General features: G+C 43.1%; 1 protein-coding gene across 3 annotated transcripts in view; it reads left to right on the forward strand.

Moving 5' to 3' along the window:
• Positions 1–9,605: 9,605 nt before the first annotated feature.
• The window catches only part of MORC3 (MORC family CW-type zinc finger 3), a 40,388-nt gene continuing 32,446 nt past the window's right edge, over positions 9,606–17,547 (forward strand). The window contains exon 1 of one of the 3 annotated variants that reach the window (XM_077879150.1): positions 9,606–9,763. In XM_077879150.1, coding sequence (XP_077735276.1) covers positions 9,725–9,763 — 39 coding nt within the window. In that variant the 5' untranslated portion in view covers positions 9,606–9,724. Of the gene's footprint in view, positions 9,764–10,372; positions 10,615–17,547 lie in introns of those variants that run through there. The other 2 variants (XM_077879152.1, XM_077879151.1) reach the window with 2 other exon arrangements.

Raw genomic sequence — 17,547 nt, forward strand, 5'->3', positions numbered from 1 at the left:
TCTCAAATAAAATCTTTGAAGAAAAATTTTTAAAAATAAGTGGAAATTATGATTTTTTGCACATAAGGGGATATCTTTAAAAACATTTTAAGTTTGGTCACTGAAAAAAAATTTTTTTTAAGACTTCAAGGGATCCCCGGGTGGCTCAGTGGTTGAGCATCTGCCTTCAGCTCAGGCCATGATACTGGGGTCCTGGGATCGAGTCCCACATCAGGCTCCCTGCATGGAGCCTGCTTCCTGCCTGTGTCTCTCCCTCTCTCTCTTTCTGTCTCTCATGAATAAATAAATAAAAATGAATAAATGAAGACTTTATTAATTTATTCATGAGAGACAGAGGCAGAGACACAGGCAGAGGGAGAAGCAGGCTCCCTGCGAGGACCCAGATGTGAGACTCCATCCCAGGACCCTGGGATCATGACCTGAGCTGAAGGCAGATGCTCAACCACTGAGCCACTCAGGTACCTCTGGTCACTGATATTTTAAATATTGAAGTGTAGAATTATAAATCCTGGGTATTTATACTGTGAGTTAGCTTTAATTCAGATTGTGAGGAGATAACCATCGGCTGATTAATGGTTACGATCAGGGTATGTGCATATGTTCATATATCAAAATTTACAACAAAACTAATAACGTCATCAGCTGTCATGCCATGAAAGGCAGCTCTTGTATCACTACTTAGGTTTACAATTTTTCATTGTGCTTTTCCTCCCCAATATCTAAAATAGCTAAATGGCCTCTGAAAATACCATATGTCATTTAATCCTTACTTATTAAATGGAAATCTTAAAAGACCAGGATTCAACAACACATCCCTAGGTTTCTCCTAGAACACTAAAGATGTTTTACAAACATGACATACATCTAAATCTTTAGTTTGCATCTACCACAGCAGTTGAGGATATGAGCTCTGAAGACGACTTGCCCTGGGTGTGACATTTCCTTCCCCACATGATAACTTGGGCAAAACTTTGTGTCTCAGTCTTCTCATCTATAAAATGGGAATATCAAAATGTAACTATATCTTAGGGTTGTAGAAACTAATCCTGTCTGTGCCACCTTTGTGATCCAGAAACAGTTTTGATCACAGATCAGTAAGAAAGCCTGTGTACCCTCACCACCACCCCCAATGTCTGAAAGCATGAGGAAAAACCAAGATTAATAGTTCTGATATTTTCTTCTTCCAAACAGAGGGCCTTCTGCTTCCCACTTTAGAGCCAACCGCTCTGACTCCGTTCCTCCCCAAGGGAGTTGGTGCTCTGTGTCTAGCCTTTATGCACTGAGCCTAGGGCAAGGAGTGTGCAGGGGGAGGTGGAGCTTGCCAAGAGTGGCCACAGCACACGAGAACAGACTGATGCTCCAACAGCAGAGTTTTGAACACCTAGAGCTGCAGGCAGTGTTGGTGGAAGAGTAGTGCCTATGCTTGGGGATGAAATGATCCTTACTACTGGGGTGCTCTCCAGGGGCCGGCAAGTGCCCAGTGCATCACCTGCCTCTTTTTCTTTCTTCCAACCTCTTAAGGAAGTAGGGGCTCACCCCATTCTACAAGTTCAGCAGAGCCAGGAAACAAAACCTAAGTCTGTCTCCCTCTAGAACCCTATGTTCTCAAGAGAAACCGAGAGGAAATCCCTGAGGTGGCTACTGCTCTTTGGTAACGTGTGGAAGGCAGTCTCTGAAACTACCTCGCCCATTTATGACTTCCTGCAAAACCAGCTTGCAGAAGGGGCACGGCCCAGCTCCTTGCTCTGAAGGTGTGGTGAGATGAGTTTTAGAGAACAAGCCTCACTTCCCATTAGTCTACATTATGCCCAGTTGAATTAGGAGAAGTGGCTAGATTCGTGGGAGTAATTGATGACGGCTGTACTTAAACGTTTTGAACAACTCCCTGGGAGACCAGACAAAATTCTGTGTCATTGGAATAAAATGCTTTGGGGTAAGACAGGGCCTGCTAGGAGGGATTACTTGCAGTTCAGTGAGGCATACAAACCAATGAACATGCAAATCCCAACACCTTCAAAGAAGAGAATATGATTAGGAGCATGATGTGGGCCAACTAAGGAGTCTCCCCATTCTACATGAAGGAACAGCTGGGCTTGTGAGCGTGATGTTAGCGTCCTATGTATGTGATCATGTTTCCATATTGTGTTAAGTCATGTAGCGATCATTCCAGACCGTTCAATCCTCTTCAACCAGACTTGGTGCTGTCTCTTAAGCTCAGAGTGAAGGGGATCCCTTCAAGCATTTTTGAGGATGCATAGGAGTGTCCTGAGGTTAGAAATCTGTCAGAATCCAGCAAAGCAACTATGCTCAGCAAGGGTCTCTCCCACTCTTATGGGCATGAGACCCACCTGAAGAGCTTGCTAACTTGCAGAATGCCAGGCATCCTCCCTGGAGTGTCTAAATCAGTAGATGGGATGACATTCAGGAATGTGCATGTGTCCCCGATGTTTCTAGCAGCAATGTCCACAATAGCCAAACTGTGGAAGGAGCCTCGGTGTCCATCGAAAGATGAATGGATAAAGAAGATGTGGTCTATGTATACAATGGAATATTCCTCAGCCATTAGAAACAACAAACACCCACCATTTGCTTCGACGTGGAGGACCTGGAGGGAGGTCTCCAGGGAGCCCAATGTGGGACTTGGAGGGTATTATGCTGAGTGAAATAAGTCAATCGGAAAAGGACAAACATTATATGGTCTCATTCATTTGGGGAATATAAAAATTAGTGAAAGGGAATAAAGCGAAAGAGAAAATTAGTGAAAATATCAGTGAAGGTGACAAAACATGAGAGACACCTAACTCTGGGAAATGAACAAGGGGTAGTGGAAGGGGAGGTAGGCAGGGGGGTTGGGGTGACTGGGTGATGGGCACTGAGGGGGGCACTTGGCGGGATGAGCACTGGGTGTTCTGCTATATGTTGGCAAATTGAACTCCAATTTAAAAAAAAAGGAATGTGCATGTGTAATCAAGATGTTTCAGTCCCAGGTGCTTCCTGGACCATTCTCGGAGAGTTTTCAGAGCAATTTATTCATAAATGTGATGACTTTTATGGAAACCAGCAAGGCTGAGCCTGTTTGACTACTTCTCATACCATATAGGTAGCTCTTTTTATTTTTTTAAGATTTTATTTATTTATTCATGAGAGACACCGAGACAGGCAGAGACATAGGGAGAGGGAGAAGCAGGCTTCTCACAGCGAGCCCAGTGTGGGACTTGATCCCTGGACCCTGGATCCCTCGATCCCTGGATCATGCCCTGAGCCGAAGGTATCACTCAACCACTGAGCGGTTGTCCCTCCCATATAGGTAGCCCTTTCCAAGTGGTTCTTCATCTAAATCAAAGAAGTCTACCTTTAAGCCAAGGGGGAAAGGAAATAAACTTCAAAATTCTGTAGGTCTAGAAAGAGAGTAAGGTAGTTCCCCAAAGAGTTAAAAATAGAATTATCATATGATCCAGCAATTCTGCTAAGAAGAACTGAAAGCAGGGTCTCAGATGCTTGTACACCCACGTTCATGGCAGCATTGCCACAATAGCCAAGAGGTGGAAATGACCCAAGATCCACTGACAGATGAATGCATAACACAATGTGGTCTATACACACAAGGGAATATTATTCAGCCTTAAAAAAGGTAGGAAATTCTCACACCTGCTACAACATGGACAAACCTTGAGGAGGTCATGGTAAGTATACCAGTCACAGAAGGACAAATGTGTAATTCCACTTGCACAAGGGACCTGAAATAGCTGAGGTCGTAGACAAAAAGTAGAATGGTGGGTATGGGGGTTTGGGGCGGTGGGTGGGGAGTTAGTGTTTAATGGGTATTGCATTTCAGTTTGGAATGATGAAAAAGCTCTGGAGCTGGATAGTGGTGATGGGGACACAACAATGTGAGTAAAATTAATGTCACCTGATTGGACATCTGAAAAAGGGTTAAAATGGCAAATTTTATGTTCTGTATATGTTACCCCAATAACATTTTTAACACAAAAACAAAAATCCTGGGAGTTTAAAGTGAGGGCATGGGAGACAGCTGGGGTTCCCCCTTATATGAGAAGCAAACATCTGTCTCATCCTGGGTTCCCCTGCCCAAAGTCAACCAGAGGCAGATGGGAGGTGGAAAATGAAGGAGAAACTTGCCTGTCCATGTTTTGGCTCTGAAAGAAGTCACTTAACATGTTACACCAAGTTGAAATTGAAATAATGACTCTTGGGACCTGGAGGTCTCTCAGCTGTCTCTTCTGTCTCCTCCAACCACTCAGTGTTACTTATCTCATGCATCTCTTCCATATGTCATTCCAACAGCTTGGTACTATTTTCTCCTCTTTTCACCTGGCAAGTACTGCTCGAGTCATTTATTTAACAAATATACGGGAGCCTGTTTTTGAGATCCAAACTCCTCAGTCTTGCTTCTTTCTACAGTTCCCCAGACCCCATGAGGCACTTGGTCACAGGGTGGCCCTATTAAAGCGCATACTAAGGGCATAGCCCATCACTGGCTGCAAGGCAAGTGCCCCTCTTGTGGAAGAGACGGAGCCATCTCTTCCGTTCCTTTGGGATCTGGCATATATAGGCAGCCCAAGATAACTAAATGAAAAAACATAAAGGTTGATTTTTCTGATAAAGATGGTGCCGGAGGAGGAAGCAAGGGGAATAAACCAAGTTTGGATGAAGTGATTTGTAGGACTAGATAGCTGGGGCTCAGGGAACACTGGGTCTTTGGCTCCAAACTTTGACCCTCCATCACTCTACTAACCACCTCCCTGTTGCCTCACTGACCACCCAGTATTGGTTGCATGAGGATGCTTGGCTTGGCTTGCTTTCCTCCACGCTTCCCTGCTGGTCCCTGAACTGCTCAATTCCACAGAGTCAGCCCAACCCACCTGAAAAATATGTGAGGACTGCTCTTTCTGTCTTCACTGAGCTTGTCTCAATTCTTACTGGACCCTTTGACAACAAAGCATGGCTGTGCTCTACGGAGGCTGAACACTTGACCCTGGGCTCTACTGTACTGTGTGGAGCTCTTTGTGTTAAGGTGAAGATACTATCTTAACTAATAAGCACTTGATTGTATCTCCTTTCATGTTTCTGTCCTAATTGTTTTATGTTTGTTTCTGAATCTAAGCCAGGTTAATCTAATTGTTAAGGAATCTAAATCCTTCAGGAAACAGGCAAATTGTTTAACACGATTGAGAGAGGTAGAGCTTGTGGCTAATTGAAATGCATGATTAGCCTAAAGGCAATCAAACTCAATAAAAAGTTAATATATATACGTCAAGGAGTGCCTGGCTGGCTGTCAATAGAGCATGTGACCCACGATTTTGAGGTTGTGGGTTCGAGCCCTTGTTCCTGCTCACTCTCTCTAAAATAAATGAATCTTTCTTTAAAAATCACATCAACTTTGACTTCTTTGTAATAAAGATTTCCATGCAAGCTTGGGTTTGTCTAATACCAGCACCAGAGGGGTGTGGTGGGGCATTTACTTTCTTGTAAAATGTCCTTTATATCAACCTGGTGTAAGCTTAGCCTGTACATGTTTGCCTCACATTTTTTTCGACATGAGTAAGCCTTGAGAATGTAGAATTCCACAGTATGCTCAAGTGTGTGAAAAAAAAGGGAGACAGGGACAAGAATTTGTATGTATAGAAAGGTAAGCACTTGCTTATACGTGAATTTATGGTCTATGTCTTTTGTTGCCCTAACAAATTACCACAAACTTAGTGGCTTAGATGACATATATTTCTTCTCTTCTAGTTCTGGAGGCCAGATGTCTGAAATAAGTTTCACTGGGTTGAAACCAAGGTGTCTGCTGGGCCACGTTCCCTCCTTCTGTTAACTCTGGGGACTCTATAATGGAATCGCCTGGACTTTCCCAGCTTCTAGAACTGCATTCCTTGCACTCTCTGGCTCAAGGCCCCTTCCAAATTTTCAAAACCAGCAAGCAGCATAGCATTTTCAAGTCTCTCTCTGCTGCAGAGGTCAAATAACCTTTCTATGACCCCGTCTCCTTCTGCCTCTTTTATAAAGACATTTGGGATTGTATCTAGGGCCCATCCACATAATCCAGGCTAATCTCATCTCAAAATCAAAGTTTACTAAGCAAGCAGCACATAGCTAATAAGTGAGGAAGTTGGATGTAGGCCTAGATTGACATCGCTCTATACTACCAAATTAAAATTCTATTTTGCTTTTCACAAAGTTCTAGTAGAGACTCATCAAGTTGATTTCAGAACTCACAAATGGGCCACAATTTAACAAACACAGCCTTGAGATCATAAATTCTCTATATCGGTGACCCCTCCATCCTTAGGGCCCTGACGTTGACAAACATGAAGAAAGCTCTCAAAAAGACTTGATGAGGGTGCCTGGGTGGCTCAGTGGGTTAAGCATCTGCCTTTAGCTCAGGTCATTATCCCAGGGTCCTGGGATCAAGTCCTGGCTGGGCTTCTTGCTCAGCAGGAAGCCTGCTTCTCCCTCTCCCTCTGCTCTTCCCCCTGCTCCAGGGTACTCTCTATCTTGCCCTCTCTCTCACAAAGATAAATAAATAAAAATGTTTTTTAAAATAGAAAAATAATTTAAGAAAAATAATTAATGAAAAAGCCTCTTACATAACAATCTTAATGTGGGAGGAAACAGAAATTTTCCAGTGCAGGGCATTACAAGTGCTAGGTGATTCACATCATGTCATCTACCCAATGGTGAGTGGTAAGGGTGACAACAAAAGATTTTTTTTTTTAAGATTTTGTTTATTTACTTGAAAGAGAGCACAGAAGGAGAGGGAGAAGCAGGTCCCCCGCTGAGCAGGGAGCTCGATGCAAGGTTCAATTCCAGGACCCTGAGATCATGACCTGAGCTGAAGGCAGGTGCTTAACCAACTGAGCCATCCAGGTGCCCCTAATCATTTTCTCATTTGTGCAGATTGTCCTCAACTTACGATAAAGTTACCTTCCAATAAACCCATCATAAGCTGAAAATATTGTTAAGTTGAAAATGCATTTAATACCCCCAAACATACTGAATGTCGTAGCTTAGCCTAGTATCACCTTAAATGTGCTCAGAACACTTATGTTAGCCCACAGTTGGACAAAATCATCTAATGCAGAGCCTATTTTATAAGAAGTATTGGATATTTCATGTAATTTATTAAATACCATATTGAAAATGAAAAACGGGTTGTTTGGGTGCAATGGTTGTAAGTGTATAGAGGCTGTTTATTCACCCTGATAGTATGGTTGATAGGGAACTACAGCTCGCTGCTATTCAGCATCAGGAGAGAGGATCATACCAGATATCACTAGCCCAGTGTTAATCTTAAAAATAAAATAAAAACTGCCAGTTATTTTACTAGTAAAAAAGGGCTTACTCAAGAATAAAAGAGAATTGTAACCCAGGACAAACAAGTTGCAGTAAGACCCATAGTCAGTCCAGAGAATAAAGGGGAAGTATCCCTTTTTAAGGAGAAAAGGGGTAAATTGAGAAGGCTTGCTGTAGGGCAGCCCAGGTGGCTCAGTGGTTTAGCGCCGCCTTCAGCCCAGGGCCTGATCCTGGAGGCTTCAGGGATTGAGTCCCGTGTCCGGCTCCCTGCATGGAGCCTGCTTCTCCCTCTGCCTGTGTCTCTCATAAATAAAATTAAAAAAAAAATACAGAAGGCTTGTTATAAACTCAAAAGTCCACTGGAGTAAACTGGGAGTTCAAAATATAGTGGCTTCTTGGCTGAGCTGTTTCAGAGGTGTGGGAGATAAGGGTTTCTTCTTTCCCCCAGAGGATAGTAAAGTAGCACCAAGGAGCAAAGTCAAGTCCGGGTAATGTTAAATTGATCTCTTCCTGTTAGGTCTGTGATTGATAAGGATTGATAAGGATTGGTAGCATAGGAGAGAGGTTCCCCTGTGGAAGCTGGAACCCCACTTTAGTGAAGTTTCCGGTTATTAATTTTCACACAAGCCAAAGAGCAAAATTCAAAATTCCAATTACAGTTTCTTTCTTTTCTTTCTTCTTCTTTCTTTCTTTCTTTTTCTTTCTTTCTTTCTTTCTTTCTTTCTTTCTTTCTTTCTTTTTTTCTTTCTTTCTTTTTCTTTCTTTCTTTCCTTCCTTCCTTTCTTTCTTTCTTCTTTCCTTTTCTTTTCTTTTTAATATTGCATTTATTTATTTGAGAGAGAGTACAGAGAGAGAGAAAAAACACACAAGCAGGGGGAGGGGCAGAGGGAGAGGAAGAAACAGACTCCATGCTGAGCAGGGAGCAGAATGCAGGGCTCAATCCCAGGACTCAGATCAATCCCAGGACTCAGAGATCATGACCTGAGCCAAAAGCAGGCCCTTAACCAAGTGAGCCACCCAAGCACCCCCCAAGTACATTTTCTACAGAATGCATATCATTTCTACACCATGGTAAAAATGACAAATCCTAAGCAGAATTATGGCAAGTGGGGAGACCATCTGAATTGGAAATAATAATTTAGCATATAGGCTAGATTAATGTATAACAAATTGTTTATATGTTCTCGTGAAGAGATTGGGGGTAAATTTCATGTTTTATATTTCCATATTATTTGAATTCTTACCGCTGGCTGGCTCAGGTCATGATCCCAGGGCCCTGGGATCCAGTCCCACCTAAGGCTCCCTGCTCAGCGGGGAGCCTATTTCTCCCTCTTCCTCTCCCACTCCCAGTGCTTGTGCTCTTTCAGTCTCTCAGTCAAATAAATAAATAAAGTCATCAAAAAAGTTTTATCACAGTAAAAAATGCAATAGGTGGAGAGTGGGTGGGAGAAATCTGTTAAGTGGTTTGGCTTTTTTAGTAATAAATAAATAAATAAATAAATAAATAAATAAATAAATAAATAAATGAAACAAAAACCAGTGTTGGAGGCCTAACATGTGCTTAAACTTCCCCCCAAAAAATCAGGACAAATAAAGAGATAAAAGGAAAAAACAAAAAGCAAAAAGCCCAAAATGGGCATTTAAAAAAAACAAACAAAAAGCCTTTCCATCATCCTGTCTTCCCTGCAGTGGGAAACAGCCCTAGACTGGGTTCTGCATCCTACTCGCTTAGCCCAATACCCGGCTGCACGTCGACCCTAAGTGTGCATGAGCGGAAGGCCTCTTCCCCAGGACCGAGGATGGGGACTTCCAGCGCGAACCCAAAATGCACAAAATCTACACTTTTCGTTAACAGGGTTTCTTCTTCTTCTTTTTTTTTTTTTTAAGTTTATTATTATTTTTTAATTTATTTTTTATTGGTGTTCAATTTACTAACATACAGAATAACCCCCAGTGCTATTATTTTTTAAAAATTTCTTGGTTAACAAGGTTTCAAATCACATTGACACAGGTGGGCAAGGGATGGCTCCCCCCCCCTCCCCCACTGAGGACACCTTTCGGGGCTCGGAACTCCGGACCCTCCAGGTGTCAAGTCCAGGTCACGCCGTGACCCCCTCGCGCCCGCCGGCCTCACGCATGCGCCCTTGCCCCGCAGGGCCCAACGCTGCTCCCCAGTTCCTCCCGCAGCCGCGCCGCTCGCTCCCCGCTCCCCCCCCGCCCCCCTGCACCGCCGCCGCCGCCGCCGCCGCCGCCCTGCTAATACAACTGTGCCTGAGGCGGAAGTGGGGGGGCGGGGCCGCCGCGCGCCCCGCCCCGGAAGTGGGCGGGCCCAGCGGGCCCCACAGTCGTCCCGGCCGCCTCCCAGTCGGGTTGCGGCCGAGGCCGGTCCTGGCTTTGTAGCTCGCTCAAGATGGCGGCGCAGCCACCCAGCGGGATCCGCCTCAGCGCGGTGAGCAGCCGCGAGGGGTGGAGCGGGCCGTGTCCCAGGAGGGCGGGCAGGCGGGCAAGCGAGGGGGGGCCGAGTGGGCGGCGGCGGCTCGTCGGCGCGGCGGCTGGGGCCGCGGCGGGGCCGGGGGAAGGGGCGGCCATCGCGCTGCCGTCGGCGGAGCGGCTCGGCGGCGGGCAGGGCCGGGCTGCGCCCCGCGCCCTCCGCGCTCGGTTTCTGTTTTGCCCCCGCGGCTTCGGGGCGGGCCGGGGCCGCGGCCCCTCCTCCCGGCTCCTTCCTGGCTGCCGCGCAGCTGTCGTGGGAGGGCGAGGGCGAGGCCTCGGCGGCCGCGCCGCCCGCCGCCCGCCGCCCGGCCCGCGGGGGCCCCGACCCACCCGGCCTGCGGGCCCGCGGGGCTGCCCGGAGCGGGGAGCGCGAGCGGCGGGGCGCGGCCGGAGGCGCCGGGCGGCCTTGACCTCCGGGCGGCGCGGCGCGGCGCGGCGGCTCTTCCCCGCGCGTCCCCAGCGCCGCGCGCTGCCCTCCGGCGAGGCCCGGGCTCCCCCGTCGGGTCTGCCCCGGGGCGCCCTTGGAGGCCCCCCCGTCCCCCGCCCGCCTTCCTAGTGTGCACGAGTCTTAACGTCGCACTTCGAGGAGTTACAACCCCACCTCGGAAAACGTGGGCGTGGCCTTCGCACCTGATTATCCTTTAAGCAAGTTGCTGGCGGTTCATGCAGAAGTGCTGACCTCGTCTTCCTCCGGGGGTTCGGGGTTAACCCCGGAGCCCCCGCCGGAGAATCGTTAAAAATGGAACCATCCGGTGGGGATACCGTCGCTTTAAAAAATGGTGCATTGCCCTGTGACTTCTTCCACACCTGGTAGTGTTGTTGCACTTTTAGCCGTTTTCCTGTAGGATGAATGTGAAATGTGTCAGGGCGTATTTTTTGCATTTCCTTGGAAGTTATTCACATTTAACTCTTTTTTTTTTTTTTTAATCTATTCGTGTCCTTTGCCCACTTTTTTCTATTTTCTCTTAGATCTTTATTGACCGATAAACCTTCTCTAAGCTGTACTGAATAAAGGTCCTTTGTTACATAACTGGCTTATTGAGTGAGTATTTAGTAGTTTGAATATAGAGGACAACTTTATTCTTTTCTTAACCGTTGGCTTTAAATACTGATGGTTCTCTTCCACGCTTGGGGGAGTCTGGGCAGATGTAATGCTTTCCAGGTAGCCTCAGGTATTGTAAAGTCTGACCTCATCTAAGGCAAAAATCTCTTTTATTCGGTTTAATGCCCAGGCGCCCCCCCCCCCCCCCCCCCCCCCCCCCCCCGTCCGATTGGGCCACACTCTGGACACCAGAGTCCTGGAGTAGGGAAAAGGAGTGAACAAACTGGTTTGGTCCTGTTTCTGCACTTGGATTCTCTGCTCCTTCACCTGGCCCCTCCAATGCTGCTGTCGGGTTCTTCAAGATATAGGTGATAAAGGGAGCAAAGATAAGGGTCCGAGCTGTGTTAAAAGATGGGCATTGTTGTTAGCTTGCTGTCTGGGTGAAGCAGCTGTCTATGTGCTAAATATTTCTTTCCTGGGTAACATGGGCTGTTGGAACCTCATTGATGGAAATCTCCCATCTGCAGCTTCTGTACTGTATCTCCCACCCATCCCTTTGCTTTAAGACAGGACTTGGCAAACCACAGCTCGTGGGCCAAATCTAGCCTGCCACCTGTTTTTGTATGGCCCATAAACTTAAGAATGATTTTTAAAAGGTTGGGGGAAAAAAAAATCAAAAGAACATTTTGTAACATATGAAAATTACACGACATAGACATTCAGTTTCCATAATTTGCAGTTGAATATAGCCATGCTCACTGTTTGGGTGTAGCTCTCACATGTTTTCATTAGGAAAGTCTAGGAATTAATAAGTTTTCTGTATTTGTCAAAAGTCATAGAAGGCAGTAAGACACAAGGAATGAACCATTATAATGTATGCCATTTTTTTTTTTTTTTTTTTTAATTTAGGAGGGCAAGGGTTCCAAGAACAATGTAGAGTGACAAAAACATTTCAATTTTTGCTTTCGTATTTCGAAGTAAAATGCTGGGACCGTTTTGTTGTTTTCCAGTAGTCCTGTTGTGGGTTTAACTGACACATGCCCACTCTTCACCTTCTCCCATCTTTCCAATGCATTTTTATCTCTTCTTCATTGAATTACTGTATGATTTATCATTCTTACCATTATCCACAAATGAGCCAACCAGAACTTGATTGCATTTTCTTTGCTGCATAGCTTTTTGTTTTTCTGAAGTTAATTGCTTAAATTTGCTCTTCTGTCCAAACTTTCACAGAACTGGAAAATCTTTTCCAGATGTTCTCAAGCACACCCAATATTTTGTCAGTTTTGTTGGCTCACTTGTGTTTTGGGGACTTCCTTTATCATCATTCTGGAAATATCCTTCCCCTTTTCGTTGTGTCTCCATCCCACATATTCCTCTTACAGAGTTGACTCCCTTGGCCAGCACAGTAGGTTAGTGCCGGAGAGCTTGGGCTCTGTCACCTGCCTGAGTTCAAATCCTCATTGACAAGGGGATATGTGACCTTGGCAAATTCCTTCCTCTCTGTGCCCGAGTTTCCAGTCTGAAGGATGGGTATGGAGCCTACTTAAAAAATAAAATAAAATACTATATATATAAATAAATAGTAAATATCTCTCACTCTCTCCCCCTCCCCCCCCTTTCCAATATTTGTTATTACTGGGTATGTTGATCAAAGTATTTCTGAAATTTTCTTTTGCTCAGTGTATTGCCTCTACATTCTTTGTTCCTTTTTCTCTGTTTTTGACTCCTAATTTTACATGGGCTCTAATGTGTGGAGATGGTTAACTTGCTTACGTTTCCAAGTGAGACACACAGCTGACTGGAAGGTGTTCATACATAAGTAGAACTCCTTTGGTGGGCTTCAGTGTTGAGTGATAAGATAGGAAGGAATCAGTTATATTTTGTTGGGGGCACCCTATGTCTGTATTTGTAAGAGCTTAAAGAATCGAATTGTTAGAAAATAAAATAGGTTTAAAAATGTAAAAATTTATGATGAACACCACGTGTTGTATGGAAGTGTTGTATCACTATATTGTACAACTGAAACTAATATTACACAGTGTGCTAATTGGAATTTAAAACCTTTAAAAAAAACTTTAAAACATTTAAGTAATTTTTAAAAAGTGAGAACAACAAAAATAAGATGCTGTCCTGAAAGACCTGGCACAAATGTAAAAGAATCAAATGGAACTTTTAGAAATCTTTCAGTTTTCCAGAGAGGAATTCTGCATCTAGTCTCTTGCCCATGGCATGTATAATTCAAACTGCTTGCTCTTCTGAAAGCTCAGTTGGAGACGGATGCCTGGGTGGCTCAGTGATTGAGCGTCTGGCTCAGGTCTTTGGCTCAGGTCATGATCCTGGGAGGGATCCTGGGAATCGAGTCCCGCATAGGGCTCCCCAACAGGGAGCCTGCTTCTCCCTCTGCCTATATTTTTTGCTTCTCTGTATCATGAATAAATAAATAAAATCTTAAAAAAAAAAAAAACTCAGATGGAAGTATTACATTCAATTTGCTGACTTGGTATTTATCTCTTTATTATTGTGGTAAAGTAAAATACACTTAACATAAAATCTACCATCTTGACCATTTTTAAGTATATAAGTCAGTAGTGTTAAATACATTCACATTGTTGTACAGTCTCCAAAACTCCATCTTGGCCAGAATAAAACTGTATACCTATTAAAAAAAAAAAAAAACAGTTCTCCATTCTCCCTTCTGACAGCCCTTAGCAACCACCATTATACTGTGAATTTAGCTACTGTAGATGTATCTTACATAAGTGTAATGATGAATTGTCTTCTTGTGACGGGCTTATTTCACTTAGCATAATGTCCTCAGGATGGTTCATCCAGTTATAGAATACGTCAAGAGATCTTTTCTTTTTGAGGCCGAATACTATTCCCTTGTATGGATATACCACATTTTGTTTATTTGTTCATTGATGGATATTTATGTGGCTTCCACCTTTTGGCTGTTGTGAAACACGGTGTATGAACACAACTGTACAGAAAATCTCTTCAAGATCCTCCTTTCATTTCTTAGTAGAACTGCTGGATCGAATGGCAATTCTGTTTAATTTTATAGTTATCATCCTAGTAAGTATGAGGTGGTATCTCATTGTGTTTTTGATTTGTATTTCCCTAATGATTAGTGATGTTGAGGATCTTTTCTTTTATTAGTGGCCATTTGTATATAATCCTTGGAGAAATATCCGTGTCCTTTGCCTACCAATTAATTAGGTTTTTAGTCTTTGTTGTGATTTGTGTAGGAGTTCTTTATATGTTCTGGATATTAACTTCTCATCAGATACTTGATTTGCAGATGTTTTTTCCCATTTCATAGATTGCTTTTTCATTCGGTTGGTTGTAGCCTTTGTCTTTTTTCTAAAGATTGATTGATTAATTTGAAAGTGAGCACAAGTGGGGGTGGGGATGGGGGAGGAGCAAAGAGAGGGAGAAGCAGAGGCCGACTCCCCACTGAGCAGGGGGGCCTGACTCCTGGCTCCATCCTCTCGGACCCTGGGATCATGACCTGAGCCAAAGGCAGACGGTCAACTGACTGAGCCAGTCAGGCACCCCCAGTTGTATCCTTTAATGTGTTGTAGAAGTTTTAAATTTTGATGCAGTACAATTTATTTTTGTTTGTTTCCTGTGATTTTGGTGTCATATCCAAGAAATCATTGCGGAATCCAGTGTCCTGAAACTTTTCACCTGTACTTAAGAGTTTTATAGTTTTCTTTATGTTAGCTCTTTGATCCATTTTAAGGTGTTCTTTTTTTCTCTATATGGTGTGAGGTAAGGGTACAACTTGAGTCTTTTGCATAAGGTTATCTAGCTTTCCCAGCACTACTTATCGAAAAGACTATCTTTTTCCTATTGAACAGTCTTTACACCCTTGTGGAAAATGATTTGGCCATTTATGTGAGGGTTTCTTTCCTGGCTATTTGCTGACTCGGTTTCAAACCCACCTGTTTTCTTTGTCTCTGAGCCTGCTATCATCACTTCCTCCAGAGAACAGATCTCCAGTTTTCTGTGGGGTTGCCTAGAGTAGTTGTAGGGTGAAAGAAGGAATTGGGGGGGAATCTTCTTTAAAGACTTGAAAGCTATCTTGTTTTCATACAATCTCTAGTACCTTGGACTTCAGAGGCACAGAAGTGTAATTCCTAAGGCTTTCTGGAGTTCTGCCGGGGTTCCTGGTCTGCTGCTTGTTTTGTTTCTCATCTTGTATAGGTTTCAGATTCAGTTCTTTACAGGCTATTAAATCAGTTGTCACTGTCTGTGCTTTCCAATTTCCAAACTACTGAGTGTTTTATCTACTATTATCCTCATTTCTCTGATTGTTTTTGTTCTTCTTGTTTTATTCTACTCGCCCCCTCCCCCTTTTTTGTTTTGTTTTTTTTTTTTTCCTTCATTACAGAGCAGTTTCAGGCAGAAACACTGGTAAACACTCTCTATATGTTTGGGCTTCCAAAAAGTTTTGTATTTAACTGTAAAATTTGTGACTGTTGATTCTAAAAGTTATATTAATTCTTTAAAAAATCTGTGTAATCTTCGGAGCATTTCATTGTGTGTGTTTCCTAATGTTTGGGGATGGGGAGTGATATCTAATACTACTACTGTATCTTGTCTTCTAACATTTTTTTCCTGGTGGATTGATCCCTTAAATGTTACTTTAGGTTTTGTACTCAAATATTCTCCCAAATAAGGACTTAGGGGAATCTTATGCCACCTGGCTGAGGCTGTGTCTTCATAGTGGTTCTGTAGGTGATACAAATTGAAACACTTAACCCAAGTAAAGGCATGTCCCTTTTTGTAGAACTTCCTATTAGACTTTTTTTTTTTTTTTTTAAAGCATCCAGACCAAAACGGACAAGCTTTTGTTAGACAGATTCCTGCTGCCCCCAACTTTTTATTGAGGAGGAAGGGGAGTGAGGAGGGGCAGTTACTTCCAAATCTTCTATTCTTGAATCACCGTTAAAACCAAAACCTTTGTTTTCCAGTTAAGCCCTCATTCATTACATCCTCATTTTCAAATCTTTTTTGTTTTTAATTCCTCCTTTATTCAAAGCCCTTAAAGATTTTCCTTATTTTTTATTTTTATATGAGCTCAGTTGTGCCTTTAAGGAATACTTAAAAAAAAAATACAATGCTTCTTATGTTCTGGTTGGTCTTCTAAGCATTTACAAATATTAACTCATTTAATATTCTTAATATCCTGATAAGCTAATAGGATTATCATCCTCATTTTAATAGATGACAGAACTTGAGGCACAGAGGTTAAGCTTCTTGCTCAGGGTCATACACTAGTTAAACATACTCTGCTTCGCATGCATGTGTTTGTGTGTATTACTTCTTCGTCTGTTCCAGGGTGTTTTTTTTTTTTCCCTCTCCAGCTAATGAATGACATGTTCTGGAGATGAGAAATCAGAAAAGTGAAAAAGCCATTGCTTACCATTCAGTTCTTTCTTACTGATGCTTTCTTTGCTTTGCTCTTCTGGGGCTCTTGCTCAAGGATAATGTGTACCATGTCAATTTGGGATTGATGTAAAGGATGAGGACATTAAGTGAAAATTGACATTCCCACTACCAAATTCTGCCATACATCCAAAATTCAAAATAACCCCTTTTCTAGTTCCAGATTTCACACCTAATGTAAGTGCATAAAATAGAGCAAAGACCGGTAACTCTAAGGGTATCTTCTTTGATAGCCAGAGGTTTCACACTCCAAAGCCATGCCCCACTGTAAAATTTGTAACATGTGAGGAGTATGTCGTTCTTCTATAAATGGTAGTGTGATAATTTTGCAAAGGGAGAGGCCTGGGACATATAGAGCCTCCTGATGGCTGGCTCCTGGCAGAGTCTCAGATTAATTTGAAAAAGGCCTCTTGTGCAAGATGAAGACCTGGAAATTGATTTTTATTAAAAACAAACACACAAATGTAATGTATGCTGTAGAAAGGCTGAACTACCTATACTCTGTATTGCACGAATATGTGCCGTACTCCAGTTTTAAGACTGTTCTTCCACAGAATTCCATTTTTCACACATGTACTTCAGTCTGCTGGTGAATGAATGCTTGGCAATTGTCTAAAATCAAGTGTGGACAGAGGAATAGTAGACCTCTTTCTGACACCTTGTGGCAGCAGCGTAGCACTACAAACACTTGGCTTGATTAATAATCTCCTCACATTTCCAGAGCTCTTCACATTAAATACTTAAAGCGCCTCTTCTGTTATTTTCCCTTAAGTGTAAGATAATCTGTTCAAAACAGACACAAAATCCCCATTAAATAGAAATCCTCTGCAATGGAAATTTTCAAGTGTCAGCCTTTGAAAGCCACTTCTACATTTTTATACATTTAATATCTGTATTACTTAGGAATTTAGAGAGTTTCCTATAGCATGAGGTTGGTTAGCATAGTCTTCCATAGTATATTACTGTGAATAAAATCAGCCTAAAATAATTGGATTTGAATTTTTATATGATATTATGTAAAGGTTTGATAGGTGTATATTACTCCACTGCCAAGGTTTAACTATAATGAGCTTGGAGTAATTTATATAAAAAGTATCAAATAATGATTTTCCAAGAGACCTCTAGAAAAGCCGTTGATTAATAAGCCAAGCTAAGTTTATTAAGCCTGATGCACCAGGAGAAAACACCCCCTTGGCAAAATCTTCGTTGTGTCTCACGGTAATTTTGAGGGTAGGCCTTGCAGG

Source organism: Canis aureus, chromosome 30, assembly GCF_053574225.1.
Source record: "Canis aureus isolate CA01 chromosome 30, VMU_Caureus_v.1.0, whole genome shotgun sequence".
In the NCBI taxonomy this organism is placed as follows: Eukaryota; Metazoa; Chordata; class Mammalia; order Carnivora; family Canidae; genus Canis; species Canis aureus.